This window comes from Monodelphis domestica, chromosome 1 (genome assembly GCF_027887165.1).
Source record: "Monodelphis domestica isolate mMonDom1 chromosome 1, mMonDom1.pri, whole genome shotgun sequence".
Classification (NCBI taxonomy): Eukaryota; Metazoa; Chordata; class Mammalia; order Didelphimorphia; family Didelphidae; genus Monodelphis; species Monodelphis domestica.
In genome coordinates, this window is record NC_077227.1 from 31,204,739 (window position 1) to 31,221,805 (window position 17,067).

The 17,067-nt window shown below is 49.5% G+C and overlaps 1 protein-coding gene across 1 annotated transcript in view; it reads left to right on the plus strand.

Annotated features, from left to right (window-relative positions):
• Window positions 1-332: 332 nt before the first annotated feature.
• Window positions 333-17,067, plus strand: part of LOC130453974 (tetraspanin-15-like) — a 52,037-nt gene continuing 35,302 nt past the window's right edge. The window contains exon 1 of the mRNA XM_056796434.1: window positions 333-557. Within this exon, the coding sequence (XP_056652412.1) occupies window positions 357-557 (201 nt within the window). The 5' untranslated portion in view covers window positions 333-356. The remainder of the gene's footprint in view (window positions 558-17,067) is intronic.

The window sequence follows — 17,067 nt, forward strand, 5'->3', positions numbered from 1 at the left end:
AGGGTGCAGGTTCCCCTCCCCAGCCTCCGTCCTGTGCGCGCTGTAGTGTCTGTCCTCCACAGTTGCAGAAAACACTCGTGGGGAGGTGGCCCTGTGGCGCCTTAAACTCGGGGATCGGCGCGAGCGTGGTCCTCCGGCAGGAGCTGAGGAACCCGCACTCACGCTTGCTTGCACGCATGCATTGAGCGCCTGCTGTGTGCCCTCTGAGCGCCCGGACCAGCCACCGCAACGGCTGCCCCAGGCGAGGCCCCGCCTGCGCCCAAACCCATTGGTGGTTCCCCGAGGGCTGGGAGCCGTGATTGGCGCGCGCCGCTGCCGGTCTGTGGAGGGGGCGGGGCAGGGTGGGCGGGCAGCAGATGCAGCCGCAGGTGGGGCCGGGCTGGGCCCGGCCCTACCCGGCGGTGAAGTCAGGGTCCAGCGAGGACGGTGGTGGCGGTGGCGGCGGCGGCAGCAGTAGCACGATGGTCCGCGGGGGCTCGGAGCAGGTGCGCTACTGCGAGCGCTTCTCGTACCTCTACCTCAAGTTTTCGCTCGTCGCTTATTCGTCGTTCTTCTGGGTGAGTGAGCACAGGACCATGACTCTGACCGGGACCCTGACGCTATTCCCCCCTCCCCCGGACTCTCCCCCCCACTTCCGGCTCTCTTCCCTCCCCCCCCCCCCCCAGACCCTTAGTCCGCCGAGCTCCCGGGGGTCGAGCGGCCCGATCTTTCATCTTCGCGCGGACTGTCTCTTGGCTGTAGGCAGCTCCCAGCCCCGCCCCCGGTCGGACCCCTCCCCTCTTGGGGGCGGGGGTTTCCCGGGAAGCGCTGGAGGGGCTAAGAGAAAAACGAGGCGGCTGTGGGGGAGCGTGAGAAAACGGACTCGGTCGGGGAGAGGCGAGGGCTGCTGGGGGCATCTTAGGGGGATGGGGAGATCCTGCTCCCCCCGACCCATAGCCGGGGGAGGGGCCTGAAGACCTCGGGAGGGCGGGAGAGTGAATGAATGAGACGGAGAGAGATAAAGATGTGCGGTGCTGAGGGGAAGGGGCCAAAGGGAGGGAGGGCTCCTGACCCATTTCTCCGAGAAGGCCCTCATCCCTTGGGAAACGAACTGGAAATTCCTCCCGAGCCTGGGTGCAGGGACCTGTGGGGAACGAGAATCGGGGACTGTCCGGTCTGGCTAGTCCGGAGCCGGGCTGCCTGCCCGGGGCTATTCCCCGGGGCCAGGACCCACCTCTTCTTCCTTCTTCCTTTGCCTTGAGTTTGGGTTTTCCCTCCAGTCGTGTGGATTCCAGCCCCCTCTGCCTTCCCCTCCGGCGCTGCTCCGGGCCCCAGTGTGGCCTCACACTTCCTAGCTGTGCGACCCTGGACCCGTCTCTGAAGCCTCCTAGCCCAGACCTTACGCTCTTGGGCCTTGGAACCCACACGCAGTATTGGTTCAAACACGGAAGGCCAGGGTTAAAAGACAACCAGTTCGGTGTGGGGCTGCGTTTGGAGTCGGGAACCCGGAGTCGCTTCCTGGGCTTGTCCTTCTCTTGTCTGGGCCTGCGGGTCTCAGTCCCCCGATCTGTAAAATGGAACGGTTGGACTGGGTGACCGGAAAGGTCCTTCCAGCCTGGGATCCCAGGACTAGAGACAACTGACTCGGGCCCTGCTGCGAAGCACCTGTGCCCTGGGTGTGTGCCGAGGCTTGTGGCTCCCCGAGAAGGTGCAGGCTTTGTTTTAGGAGCCAGGAATCGCCTCCGAAGCCTTGCCCCTTGGGGTGGGTCGGGGCAAACCACTTCTCAGAGGGTCCGTTTTCTTCCTCCCTGAGACAGAGCCCGTGTTTTCCACCTGGAGGGGCCAGGGGAGATGCTTGGGAACCCTGGCTGGGGACACTTAATGGGGAAAGACAAATAATGAGGGGGAAACTGACGGTGTGTTTATTAACTCCCCGGAAGCTCTCCTTTTCCTACTGCTTGGATGGGGAACACTGGGTGGTGGGCGTGCCCTGGGGTTAAGTTCCGAAGCTCCTGGAGCTGAGGGATGCTCCGAGAAAGTCACCCGGTAGAGGCGGGGGCTGCCTGGGGGGTGGGGTGGGGGCTCTGAATTGGACCATTCCATTCGACCTGCATTTCGGGGGGAGGAGAGCTGGCCTAGGCCCGGCGGACCCCGCTTCTGGTCTTGCTTCAGGCCCACACCCTGCTGGGGAAATCAATCTCTGGGCAATTCTAAAGACTGTCATTTGGAAACAGGTGCGGATCTCCCTTGGAGAAAGGAAGTTTTTCTCTCCCGAACTTCCTTCTATGGCCACAAAAGGATGAATTCTGGGTTTTTTTTTTTTTTAATGCTTTTTGAAGAGGACTTGGGAAGAGGAAGACAAAAACTAACTTTCCTGGAGCTTTCACTTTGGAATGACCCGGGGCGAGTCATTTAACATTTCAGTTTTTCTAGCTGTAAAATGGGGATAATAGTAGGGAGTGGTTAAGAACTCAGTCACAGCTGAGTAAATACAAACTACAGAGAGTCACCCAGTCTTATCCAGAAGGAGAAAGAAGGGGAGGGAGATGTAGAAAGGCCCCAAGGGAGGCTGCACCTAAATTAAGCTTTAAAAGAAGCCAGGGTGGGGACTCTTGGGTGGCTCTGTAGGTTGGGAGCCAGGTCTAGAGACCAAAGGTCCTGGGTTCAAATGTGGCCTCAGACTCTTCCTAGCTGGGTGACCCTGGGAAAGTCATCTGCTTCCTTCAGGCTCTAAGAGGTGCTCTAAAAGCTGGCCCCTTGGGTCCCTTCTGTTTCCTCACCTGGAGTTATTAGCCCTGGAAGTTCTCCCAGCCCAGCTAACTAGATCTACTCGGGGTAGGATGGCACCAGGGGCCCAATGAAATAGCCCTTTCATTCTCTCTCTCATCTTAGAGGTCAACAGGAGCCCCTGGAGATTTTGGATAGAGGAGTGGTTGAGTGGTTAGAGTTGTTCAGGAACATCCATGTGGCAGCAGCCCGAAGGGTGGCTTATGGAGGGGGGAAACTGGTTTCAGCCTCAAGTCTCTGCTCTGGAAAGCCCAGTGGCCGGTGACTCTACCCTGGGCACTTTGTGCCTCAAGGAAGTCTTCCACTATAAGAGAAGTCCCACAAGACTTCACCCAGTACACAATGGGCCGCCTAACCGGGGCTTGCTCCACCCAGGGCCACTCCTGTTTCTGTGTAACGACCTCTTTGCATTCATTAACTCCCTGAAAGTTTGTGAATAACAAAGAAAACTAAACCTATAAAATACAAATAGATATTACAGACCTCTGAGAGGATCATTTAGTTAGGTCTGGGAGGGTCCTCTGAAGGCCTGGAGTCCACCCTCCTCCTCCTCCCATTGTGCAGATGAGGATGCCAAGGACTGTAGGGGAGAAATGACCAGCTGAGCCAGTTCTGATTCTAGATGGAGCTCCCTTCTGCCCTGGGCTTCCCAGGCTCTTTTACACCTCGTAACCCCCAACGCTGAGGGAAGGGACTTCCAGCCTGAGTCCCCAGTTTGCAGAAGAGGACAATGTGCAGAAGGAAGTTTAATTCACTTGCCCAGGATCATGCAGCTGCTGTCAGGGATTGGATTCCAATCCAAGTCTCTTTCCCCGAGTTTCTCTCTCTGTCTCTGTCTCTCTTTCTCTCTGTCTGTCTGTCTCTCCCTTCCCCTCTCCCCGCCTCCCCCAATACCATACTCCTTGATAAATGAATCTTTTCATATTCTGTCTCATTTAGCAGGGAGCCTTTCCTAAGGGCTGGATTAGGTGTTTGGGTCCTGGGTTCTTGTCCCAGATACACCAGGAAGTGACTAGCCCTGTGGTCCCGTGCACATTGCATTGTACTTTGGGCCCCTGTTGCCATCCTACCCTGAGTAGATATAGTTAGCTGGGCTGGGAGAACTTCCAGGGCTAATAGCTGGACAGATGCTGAATTCTGCTGGCCTGGGGCAAGTGGGTTGGCATGGTTACGCCTCAGTGGGAAGAGGCCAGGACTGAGGCGTAACCATGCCAACCCACTTGCCCCTGTTCGGGGGAGGGGATGCACCGCCTGTGTCTTCTCAGCATCCTGGCTTGGACATTATCCTTTCCATCTGGCCTGCCATCGATTTCTGAGCATGCAACTCCAACAGGAAGGGACCAGAGCTCAGATTCTTCCTCTTTTCACTTATTTATTTATTTTTATTTTATTTTCCCAATTCCATGTAATAACTTTCAACATGTTTTTCAAAATTATAAGATCCAAAATGTCTCCCTGAACCCCCTCAGCTCTGGCTTATGCATGCGTTCTCAGGCAAAACTTACTCCATATTGGTCATTGTTTTAAGAGAATACTCCTGTAAAAACATGAGTAAATAGTGTGGAAAATCGCATGCTTTGATCTGCATTTGGACTAACAGTTCTTTCTCTGGAGCTGGAGAGCATTGTTTGGCCTAAGTAAGACCTTCAGAATTATCCTGGATCAGAATTATCCCTGAGAGCAGCTGACAGTCCCGTGATATTTCTGTAACTGTGTACAATGTTAATATTCTCCTGGTTCTGCTTATTTCTCTCTCCTTCAGTTCAGGTAGGTCTTAATAGCTTTTTCGGAAGTCATCCTCTTCGTGGTTTCTTACAGCGCCATAGTATTCCATCACTATCCCGCACCATAGTTTTTTCAGTCATTCCTCTCCATTTCCACTTCTTTGCCAGCACAAAAAGAGCTGCTGGAAATGTTTTTGTATAAGTTCTTTTCCCTTTTTAATGATCTCTTTGGGGTACAGATCAAAGGGTTTGCACAGTTTTATAGCCCTTTGGGCACAGTTCCAAATTGTCCTCCAGAATGGTTGGATCAGTTCACAATTCCACTAACTGCCTTAGTGCCACATCCTCCCCAGCATTTATCACTTTACTGCCATATTGGCCAGTCTGATGGGTGTGAGGTGGTGCCTCAGAGTTGTTTTAATTTGCATTTCTCTAATCCAGGGTGATTTGGAACATTTTTTCATGGGATCATCGATCTTCTCTACCTGAAGATTGTTTGTTCATATCCTTTGATCGTTTGTCAATTGTGGAATGGCTTGTATTCTTATAAATTTGATTTAGTTCTTTATAAATTTGAGAAATGAGATCTTTGTCAGAGAAATTTGCTGTGAAAATTTTTCCCAATTTGTTATTTCCCTTCTCATCTTGGTTACATTGGTTTTGTTTGTTCAAAAGCTTTTTAATTTAATATAATCAAAATTCTTCATTTTATATCTCATAATGTTCCCTATCTCTTGTTTGGTTATAAATTCTTCCCTTCTTTATATGTCTGAGTGGCTAATTTGCTAATTGGGTCACTTTTATGTCTAAATCATATACCCGTCTTGTCCTTCTCTTGGTATCTGGTGTGAGATATTGGTCTACGCCTAGTTTCTGCCATACTGTTTTCCTAACAGTTTTTGTCAGATAGTGAGTTCATATCCCCTCAGCAGGGATTTGGGGGTTTGTCAAACACTAGATTGGTATGGCCATTTATTTATTTTTAAACCCTTACCTTCTGTCTTAGAATTGTAAGACTTGGAATAATATTTCTACCTAGATATATATTTTATAAAGTTTATTGGAAAAGGTAGACAGTTATTCCTATAAGTAACCTGATCACGTGGTCCCTAGCCTGCATGTCTCTTCCTCCATCCCTCTCACTTGCCTGCTCTGTTCCTGACTTCTTCCTTCTTTGTTCTCTTCTCACAAGCCCAAAGCCTTTACGTACAGCATGTAGGTAGAGGGATGCAAACCTGGCACAACTGTGTTATTTCAGGAATGTTTGATGGACAGGTCAAGCTACTCAGGAGGGGGAGGGGATGAACTTCCTTGACACAGAATCAATACTGTGAATTGGTTCCAAGGCAGAAGAATGGTAAGGGTTAGGCAATGGGGGTTAAGTGACTTGCCCAGGGTCACACAGCCAGGAAGTGTCTGAGGCCAGATTTGAGCCTAGGACTTCCCATCTCTGGGCCTGGCTCTCAACCCACTAAGCCACCCAGCTGCCCCCAGTAAGGTCATTTAGAACTGTATATTGTGTACCTAATCTATTCCATTGATCTACTATGTTATATCTTAGCCAGTACCAGGATGTTCTGATGTTCTTTGTAGTACAGTTTGAGATCTGGCACTGCTAGGCCACCTTCTTTCACATTTTTTCCCATTATTTTCCTTGATGCGCTTGATCTTTTGTCCTTCTAGATGAATTTTGTTATTTTTCTAGTTCTAGAAAATAATTTAAGGTAGTTGCATTGATGTGGCACTGAATAAGTAAAGGAATTAAGGTAAAATTGTCATTTTTATTATATTAGCTCAGCTACCCATGAGCAATTGATAATTTTCCCATTGTTTAGGTCTGACTTTATTTGGGTGAAAAGGGTTTTGTAGCTGTGTCCATATAATTCCTTGGCAAATTTGTCTTGGCAGGCAGTTTCCCAGGTATTTCATGTTATCTAAAGGTATTTTAAGTGGACTTTATTTTTCTATCTCTTGCTACTGGACTTTGTTAGAAATATATAGAAAAGCTGATGATTTCTGTGGGTTTATTTTGTATCCTGCAACTTTGCTAAAGTTATTAATTATTTCTACTCGCTTTTCAGTTGATTCTCTACATAAAATCATCATATTATCTGCAAATAGTGACTGATTCCTTCCTCTTGAAGCTTACTTCTTTTGAGCTCTTTTGGTCCCTCACTCCCTGACTCTGGTTCTGACTTTCACTGGCCTGTGTACTGAGTTTCAATGGCTCCCATTGCCTTTGAGATTTGAATTCTCAACTTTTTTGTGGGTCATGATATCCTTGGGCAGTAGGCTGAAGCCTCTATATATGGATCCTTTTTCAAAGTAATGTTTTTAAATATATAAAATAAAATATAGGGGCTTACAAAGGAAATCAATTACATTGAAATATACTTATCTATATATCTAACCAAATACATTTATAGATCTGTAATTCAGATCCCTTGCTCTTCTATGAATATAAATGTTTTTGTTTGTCATTGAATACCTTTACCAGTCTGGCTCCCCCTGGCTTTCTAGATCCATTTCACATTATTTCTCCCTCCTGCTTCCCCCACTCTCCATTCCAATGTCTCCTTCCCCATGCCCCCCTCCCCCCAACTTTATATGTATTTTGAGATCCCTTTACAAACCCTAATTAGCACTGTGACTTGGGGGCAAACATAAAGGGGTCATTTCCCCCTCCTCCTCCAAGCTCTTGGACTCCCTGGACTCTTTGGGTTCCTGGGTCCCAAGTAAAGAACCCTTCAGGCAAACGTAGTTCCTGAAAAGTCAATCCTTCTGCCCCACCCAGTGCTTCTAATGGGCCAAGTTCAGTCTTGTCATTTACCGACATGGAACTGATTACTTGTGGATTTTCTTGTGGATTACTTGTCAGTTCCTTGCTGATTACTTGTCAGTTCCATTTTCTTAGGGCTTTGCTGGAGACTTCAGCCTTGTTTGCCTCTTTCCCCTTACTAATTTCATTCATTTGTTCAGTTGTTATTAAGCTGTGGGCCAGGTGATACTGATCTGTGAGAGAGAGCAGGCCTCTCAGGCCTCTCAGCGACAAGTATTAGTGCTTATTGACTTCCTTGCCTATTGTCTTTTAGGAAGGAATTCACATCACTGCCCCTGGGATGGCTCTCTGTTGTTGGTACTGCAAGGTTATTACACCCATTTTACAGAGGAGAAAATTAAGGCCCAGCCATGTGAAGATACTTCCCTAGTGCCATAGCTATAAGGCAACAGAGCCAGAGTTTGGCAGCCTGGGCTCCAGATTCTGGATCCACCAAGCTGCCTCTCAAGTCCATCTCATGTGAAGTTTCAGGGAGTCTGCTAGGGAAGAGGCTGCTATGACAGCCATAGAGCTGTCATCTGGTTTAGGGCAGTGAAGTGGTTTAGTGGAGGGAATCAGGAAAACCTGACCTCAAATACTTGCCAGTTGGGTGACTGGGCATGTCATTTAACCCTGTTTGCCTCAGTTTATTCATCTGTAAAATGTGTTGGAGAAGGAAACGACAAATAGCTTCAGCTCTAACAAGAAAACTCCAAATGGGGCACAAAAAGTTGGGCATGACTGAACAACAATGAGTCAAGGGATTCTTTTTTGGAAAGTCCTGGGTCTCTGGCAGTTTGGTGAAGCCACCCTGGGGAACTCTGCCCAGAATGTTTTTAAATGCATGAAATAAATTATACAATGTTACAAAAAAACCCCAATTATCTGAAAATACAGTTATCAAAATTAAAAACAAAGTTTAGGGATCTCAGGTTAAGAACTTCTTGACCTAGTTTTACTCCTTTTCCAGTTCCTCTTCCCCCTCATTTTACAGAGGAGGATACTGAGGTCTAGTGAGCTTTAGTGACTTTTCCAAGGTTATACAGCTTAGTTAAGGGGCAGAACTGGGATTCAAATCTAGGTCTTCTGACTCCAGATCAGACTTTTGGCATCACCACTTAGAATTCCATTAATTAGTACATGAAGTCTGCTCCTCCTCAGGTTGCTGAGTTTGAATAGCACAGGGAGGCTGAAAGAGAGATTTATCAGGAACTTGTTTCCTAATTAGCCCTGCCAGGCCAGAAAGAATGGCAGGCTGGGCCCCAGGCATTGAAAACCATTCATAGTGAAACCTGGTTGTCATTTTTTCTGATGGGGGCAAAGGCCTGTTTGCTTTCAGAGGCCATTGGTGATAAACATTCCCTGCTCTATTGGTGGGTTCCTTCTGAGGGCGTTAATCCATTTTATTTTATTTTATTGATTAATTTTTTTTTAATTTTTTTCTCCAATTACATGTAAAAACAATTTTAAAAATTTAACAAATTTTTTGAGTTCCAAATTTTCTTCTTCCCTCCCCTTTTCCCTGACTGAGAAGGTAAGCAATCTGAAATAGTTTGTTTTTTTTATTTTGGGGGGAGACAAACTGATTGGATAACAAAAGGAATAATCTCTATTATTGTTGTCATTTGGTTGTTTTTTAGTTGTATAGGACTCTTTGTGAAGACCTTATTTGGGGTTTCCTTGGCAGAGATGCTGTAGTGGTTTACTGTTTCCTTCTCCAGCTCATTTGACAGAGGAGGAAATGGAGACAAACAGGATTAAATGACTTGCTCAGGGTCACACAGTTAGTAAGCATTTGAGGTCAGATTTAAACTCAGGTCTTCCTGATTTCAGTCCACTAGGCAACCCAGCTACCCAGTTAATTGATTTTTTTAAAGTATTTTTTCTACTGGAGAAGTTTTGAGGCAGTTCAAGGCTTGAAGGTGAAATTTGTACTCCAGAAAGTATGATTGACATGAGTGAAAACAGAACTTTTAGTTTCACCTCTGTGGGTAGATTTCCACAGGGAGAGGGGCTTGAATGCTGATGTAGAAACTGATATCGTATGATCATAGCTTGAGAGGTGGAAGGGAACTCAGAGACCATCCCTTCATGTTACAGATGGGGAGACTCAGGTCCTGAGAGCTTAAGTGACTTTCCTAGGCAGTATCAGAGGAGGGATCCCAAATGTTGTCTGTCCTCTGTTCTCTGAGGATCTTGAATGGGGTAAGTCAGCCCAAGAGAGATGAGGGCTGATCTTGGGTCAGAGAGACCCTATCCCAGATCTCAGACACGTCCTGGTTTTGTTTCCCTGGGGAAGTCATTTACTGTCTGCATGTCCAGTAAACTCAGCCTATAAATTATCTTGAGATGAATTGCCAGTCCACTACGATGGAGTGTGAATGGCTTTCTTTCCTGGGAGATGTGTACAACTGGTCTTTGGTCGTTAGAGCCCACATTTACAAGGCATTTCCAGGTTCACAAAGAACTTTCTTAGATGAGAAGTAGCATCAGTGTTATTAGACCTCAGAATTACAAATGGCAGCTCAAAAACAGTGGGTGCTAATGTGGTGAAAGGGGTTTCCTCAGCCAAAATTTCCTCCAGTGAAATCAGTTCATTGTTTAAACAAATTAGAGGCAAGAGGTTGGAACTTTGGGAGAGGAAGTAATAACTCTCACTTCTGTAGCACGTGGAGGGTTTATACAAAGCATTTTGCTCTCAAAAGTGTCTGTGGGGTGACTTTAAGTGTCTTTGAACCCATTTTGCAGTGGAAGAAAATGAGGTGGCCAAAGCCAAGTCCTCAAGAGTGCATCTAAGACTTGTTAGAGGAGAGACGGGAATCTAGGGATTTTCTTTCCTCATCCTGTGCATTTTCTGCTGTGGAATAAGGAAATATCATACTGTGGCATTGGGAGTCACAGGACTTGGGTTCAGATCCCAGCACTGCCATCCTACTTCTGTAACCCCTGGCAGTCCCTTTATCTCCCAGTCTCAAGTTCTGTAAAATGAAGAGTTTGATCTCTGGATCATAAGAAACCTGAGTTCAGATGTTGGACACTAACCATGTGGTTGTGGGCAACCCACAACCTCTCTGAGTCTCAGTTTTGTTTTCTGTGAAATGGGAATAATGCCTTTCCTATTGACTCAAGAGGTATGGACTGTAGATACGGAGTGGGTCCCAGAATCAGGAAAATCTGACTTCAGATCTTCCTTCTGACGGACATGCTAGCTGGGTACCTTGAGCAAAGGTTCACTTTCTGGGCCCCAGGCCTTCTCTAAGAATGTGAGGTGCAGAAGCGGTTCCTCCCAGGGAACTTGCTCTTCAAAATGCAATCACAGATCAAGGCTGTTTTGAGGTTCAAACAAGATAATGCTCATGAGTGTTGTGCTGTCCTGAAAAGTGATAGCTGACATTTTAATAGAAGGTTAACATGGCTACAGAGCATATTCATTAAGAAAAAGTCTTACTGTATTTTTATGTTGATATATCATGCTTTGTCATTCAGTTGTTTCAGTCCTGTCTGACTCTTCATTTGGGGTTTTCTGGGTAAAGATCCTGGAGTGGTTTGCCATTTCTTTCTCTAGCTCATTTTACAGATGAGGAAACTGAGGTAAGCAGGGTTAAGCAACTTGCCCAGGATCACATAGATAGTAAGTGTTCGAGGCTGAATTTGAACACAGGTCCTTCTGACTCCGGGCCCAGCTCTTTATCTATTGTGGCATCTAGCTGCCCCCCCCATCTTTTTTTTTTTAAGCTACTGGGAGTGCCAGAGAGGGGTCAGGGAAGAGGTTCTGAATTTGAACTGGTATTTGGCCCCTGTACCTTGAAGAACTGGGAGAATTCTGACAAGTGGAGAGGTAGAGAGCTTGGAGTCAAGACTATCAGAGCTCACATCTTATCTCATCTGGGCCCTGGATTATGAAAGCCCAACCCATCAATTCCTGTATAATAGAGAGAATCACTTGTCTGTAATCTGGGTCGAGATTCTATCCAATCTGTTGCTTTTTACATTTTGTTTGGCCTTAGGAATCCCAAAGAATGTCTTCCTTTAAACAGAGTTTGGCTAATAAATGAAGGGGACCAGAGTTCTTTTCCTGGGTGTGTGAGCCCCAAGACTGGGCATGGGGAAAGGCTCAGAGTTTGATGGACCACCTCCTAATTAGCTATTTACCAATCAGAGATGTCTTGGGATGTTCAAGGAAGGAGCTGAATAATGAACTCCCCAAAGTCTATATAGGGACCTGAGCCAGGTCCATTGGTGTCTTTGGTCTCCAAGAGGGCCAATGATCTGCCACTTTATTGGTTATGTTGCTGGCCTAATCAATAAACTGAGATTCTTAACCAAAAACCAGTCTCGAGATAATTTTCATCATAAGAAGACTCATTATCTGTATGATACCTTGCCCCAGTCCCTTAACTTTTCTCTTCTTCAGTTTATTTATCTGTAAATGAAGGAGTTATTCTGGCTGGCCTCTAAGTGCCTAACCAGTTCTAAATCAATGATCCTTGGGTTATGGCTGGGAAAGAGCAGCTTATGAGGGGCAGCTGGGTAGCTCAATGGACAGAGAGCTAGGCCTGGAGATGGGAGGTCTTGGATTCAAAGCTGACCTCAGATACTTCCTAGCTGTGTGACCCTGGACAAGTCACTTAACTCTTATTTCCCTAGTCCTTGCCACTCTTCTGCATTGGAACTAATAATCATAAGACAGAAGGTAAGGGTTTTTAAAAAAAAAAGCATGTGTGGGTGACCAACAATTCAGCAACCGTGGTGTTGGGCCCTGGGGATACAGAGATAGGGAGAATTTCCTCCTAGTGAAGAGAAACTTGTTTAAAAAAAAAAACTGCTGTGAGAGGGAGTAGAATTAATGTAGATTGGGGCCGTAGGACGGAGAACTTAGAACATCAGAATTATGAAGGACCTTAAAGCATAGAATGTAGAATGTCCGATGGAAAGGGACTTAGGACAGAGAACATCAGAGCTGGGAAGGACCTCAGAACCCAGAACCCAGATGTCAGAGGGAAAGGGTTGTAGGACAGAGAACTTAGACCATCAGAGCTATGAAGGACCTCAGAACCCAGAACCCAGAATGTCAGAGCTGGAGGGACCTTAGAACATAGAGAAAGATGTTATTCAGAGAAACTGGAAGAGAGTTCATTGTCCCTGGAGCAGGAGGAAGGAGAGGTGAGCTCTCTGGAGGAGGTGTTCACTGCGTTGGTCCTTGAAGACTTCAGGAAATTTAGGGGTACTGATAACCATTCTGGAAAGCAATTTGGAGCCATGCCTAAAGGGCCACAAACCTGTGCGTGCCCTTTGACACAGGATTACCACTCGGTGTGTATTCCAAAGAGATCAAAGAGGGAAAAAGGATCTATTTGTGCAAAAATATTTATAGCAGCAGTCCCAAATTTTTGTGGTGGCAAAGGCTTGGAAACTGAGGGGTGCCCATCAACTGGGGATTGGCTGAACAAGTTGTAGTGTATGCTTGTAAGAAAATATTTTTGTGCCATAAGAAATGACAAATAAAATGATCAAAAAAACCTAGGAGAGACTTCTATGAAGGGACACCCAGTGAAGGGAGCAGAAGCAGGAGAAGCATCAGCAGTGAGGTAGGATGCTCCGCTGTGAAGGACTTTGTAAGCGCTGTGTGTCTTCTTTCACAACGGGATGAACATGAAGTCTGTTTTGTAGGGTACCACATGTGCAGCCCACATCATGTTACCTGCCATCTTGGAGAGAGGAGAAGAGTGGGAGAGAACATGGATTGCAGAATGTCGGACAAGGATTATTACAAATTGTAACCTGGGGGAAACAAGTAGAGATGGGGTTGTCGTGGACGAGAGGACGGGCCAGTTAGGGTACGATGGATGCCCTGGGTGTGAGTAGGCCGGAGGTTTGAGGGGACTGCTAGCTCAGTGGGAGTCCTCATCATGGCATGGAGCCAGGGACACTTGGGTGCTCTTAGTGGACACCCAGAGAAGCCTGGCCTGGGCTGGAGGCCCCACAGAACACAAGACTGGAGCTAGAAGGGCCCCGAAGGCCGTCTAGTCTAGTCCCCTCGCTCTCTAGACAAGGAGACTGAGTGTGTAGGGACTTAGCAGCGGCAGAGCCCGGGAACTAGAGTTGAGGGGCCAGCCTCGTGCACCCCACCATCGGTCTTTCTCCTACACTTATAGAGCTGTTCGAGTTGGGCAGAAAAGTCTCGGAGATCATCTGCCCCAACGCCTTCGTTCTGCTGGTCGGGAGTTTCAGAGACTTTCCCAAGAGTCAAGACCGGGACTGGTCCTTCCACTCCAGGTCCAGCTTCCTTTCCAGGGTCTGACGGAGACCGGCTTGGCCACAGAGGTGACTCTAGGCTGTTGGGGAGCCTCGAAAGGCCTCCCCTCTCCCCACCCAGGCGAAGTTCAGTGAACAGATTTCTGTTCTTTGCATTTAAAGGGCCACACATTTTGGAGCAGCCGAGAACGGGAAGCAGAGCTGATGCTGTAAGGATTAAAATGTCGTTTCTCTGCTAGAAATATTATATCTTTATGAGGTTTATTAAAGATTAAGAAGTAAAGAAAATACAAAATAAGAAAGCACGTGCAACCCACATTTTGTCCGCTAGGCAGAGAGCCACGAGAGAGAGCCTGAAGTAGGCGGAGTTAGTCCAAATAATAATTTGTTCTCAGCCCAGGTGGGGATTCAGGTGAGGTTACAAAGCATTCTGGGAAGTGGCCCAGGACTTCTGGGGATTGAAGTCCGGGGCTCAGATCGCCATTTTTACAATGCCCACCTGTTGGGGAATGGCTAAACCGATGGTGGGACAGAAACGCGATGGAGTCCTTTGGGCCACAAGAAATGCCGAGTAGAAAGACTTAAAAGCCTGGGAAGTCCTTAATGAACCGATGTGGAATGAGGTAGGCGGAATCGAGGGATGGCCACACCCCGGTGTCCATGGGAAGAACGGTGAAAAGAAGGGAATGTCCAACGCGCCGGCTGACGGCCGCTCGGCCCATGAGGAGCACGTGTGAAGCACCTGCTGTGTGCCAGGCACACTCTGGGGATACCCGGAAGGTCGGAGACTCCGCCCGCCCTCCAGGAGTGCCCCTCTCTTGGAGAGAAATATCCGCGTGTGTCCAAGATCCACTTCGACAAGATGGAGATTGTCTGAGAGAGAAGGGTGGGAACCGAAGAACGAGAATTAGGGGGGGCGCTAGGTAGTGCGGTGGTCAGAGGGCCAGTCCTGGATTTGGGAGCTCCGTGACCCTGGGCAGGGCCCGCCTCAGGCTGCTTCATCACCCCTCCCTGCTCTTCTGTCTTAGAATTAATGTCAAGACCCAAGGTAAGGGCTTAAAAAAAGAAGGACTAGTTTAGGTCCCAGGGAGCCTTGGGGGGATTCCTCTCCCTCGTAGGGAAGGGCGAGGCAGCGTGGGGGCTGGGGGGCTCCAGGGAGCCGAATTTGCTGTAAAGGGACTGATGGACTGGGTGTGCTTGTGGAGGAGAGTAGGCATTTCGAGACGCTCCCCCCTTTTGCAGGGGGTCCACTGATGGGGCAGACCCCAAATCGATTAGACCCCAAGGCAAAGAGACCCGGAGAAGGGAGCCCCTGGATGGGCTGAGATCTCCTTAGTGGAGGTGTTTTGGTGCCTCTCCCCAGGCGTGGGTGGAGCCCTGGGAACCCGATAAGGAGTGATCCAGAGGCCTTTGTGCCAGCCTGTTCCAAAACCAGGTGAAAAGTTTCTCTGGGGCTCGGCGGAAGGCCTGGTCCTCTGCAGCCTCCGGGAAGGGCACAAGATCCACCAGCCAATAACCACCAGCTAATTAGCTGGAGTGAATAAACTGCGATTACGTGTCCTAGCCAGCCTTGGTCCCAAGTGCCTTAAAAGTCAAGAAAGTGCCCTGGCAAGAAAATCCAGGCGGCCTTTCCGTAGAGGCAGGCAGAGAGGCTACCGAGGAGGGGCGTGAGTGACATCAAGAGACTTGGGGGAGAGGACTTGAGTTCGAGTTCACCCTCCGACATGATTCTCTGTGACTTGCCTTGGGTACATCCTTCATCTGTCTCCGTGCCTTTCTAATGAGTTTTGGTGTGCTGTCATTCTGTTGCGTCGGACTCTTCTTGGCCCGGGTACTGGAGGGCTTGTCATCGTTTTCTCCAGCTCATTTTACAGATGAGGAAACAGAGGCAAACAGGGTGAAAGGTCACGTCGCTCGGGATGATTCCTGAGGCAGGGAGGGGTTTGACAGGAGTTGGGAGAGTGGGTGACCGAGTCTTTGGACGTGTGAAACCCCTGGAAAGAATGGAAAGGAGGACTTCCTCAGAGATAAGCCTTTGGGACCGGAGAGGCTGGGGATTTCAAGCCACATCTTTTCTTCCACTTTTGTTAAAAAAAAAGAAGGTTTTTAAGGTCTTTTGTGTTGACTTCATATCCACTGGGTGACTTCCATCCCCACCCTCCACTTCCCCAGGACAAGCCTAATCTCTCTTCCAGCGGACATCCTCTCACCTGCCCCCTTGGGGCTTCCCCAGATGAAGAGTCCCCAGTTCCTTCCCCTGGTCCTCTCCTAGGCTGCCTCCAGGAGCTTTGCCTGAAGAAGCCAGACCAGGTGACCCTGGATAAGTCCCTGCATAGAGGTCTTCTCCCTTGCAAGGAAGGAGGGAGGGAGCCTCCACTTGCAGCCAGGCTGGGGTGGAGACCTGGGTGTACCCGGAAGGACTCCTGGAGGCTCAGAGCTGCTAATCTCTGGCAGGAGTCACCCAGCCAGTTTGTTCCCAGGCGGCTTGGGAAACCCTGGGACCCTTGGGATGACCACCAACAGAGGCCTGCTCTGCTGCTGCGCGACCGGCCCCGTCATTCACCCTCAGGGAGCCTCCGCCTCCGCCTCTGGAGGGAAATGGCCAACCACTGAGAAGACCCCGAATGCGGCCGTGAAGGACGGGGCGGGAGCGGAACCACTGACCCCCCTTCGGTAGCAGCTGTGATGTGCGTCGCTTCCGGAGACGCTGTGAACACGCGCTGCCTCTCCTGGCCGCCAGCATGGGATCCGCGCAGGAGGCTTGGAGCCAGAACAGCGCGCTGGGCAGGCCTTTGGGCTCCTGGGAGCCCAGGGCACGGCTCTGCCCGCAGCGGCCAGCCTTCTCTCCTCTGGCCGTAGCTCACTTCACTGAGCGAGGCCGGGATTAGTGGAACCACATCTGTTTATGAGCCTGCTGATTAACACCCGGGAGCCAGCGGCCAGGGCAGCCTTCTAGGTCCCCTGCGGGGGGAGGAGAGAAGGCGGAGTGAGCGCCGGCAAAGCTCATGAAGGCTGTCTTGTGGCCTGGAGGGCCAGGGCGGACCGACCGGGGCAGACTGACCAGGGCAGAGGGCAGACCGACCGGGGCGGACCGACCGGGGCGGACCGACCGGGCAGACCGACCAGGGCGGACCGACCAGGGCGGACTGACCAGGGCGGACTGACCAGGGCGGACCGACCAGGGCGGACTGACCAGGGCGGACTGACCAGGGCGGACCGACCAGGGCGGCCCAGTCTTACGCGCGTCCTGGGGCGACGGGCCTTATCCTTCACCCACCTGGTGTGTCCGCCCGGGAGGGCCGTCCCTGCTTCCGCTGACCCTGAGGCGGCCCTTCCTTAAGCCTGCTTCCTCTAAGGAGAGTGCACTGCAGGGAGCGCCACCTCTGCCAGGGGACCCGGCTTTGCCCCCTTTCGCCCCCCCTCTGGTGAGGGCGCTGGCAGAGCTCTCTCCTGGGGCCCGTCCAGCCTGGAACTCCACTCAAACACCTCCCAGACCATGAAGGC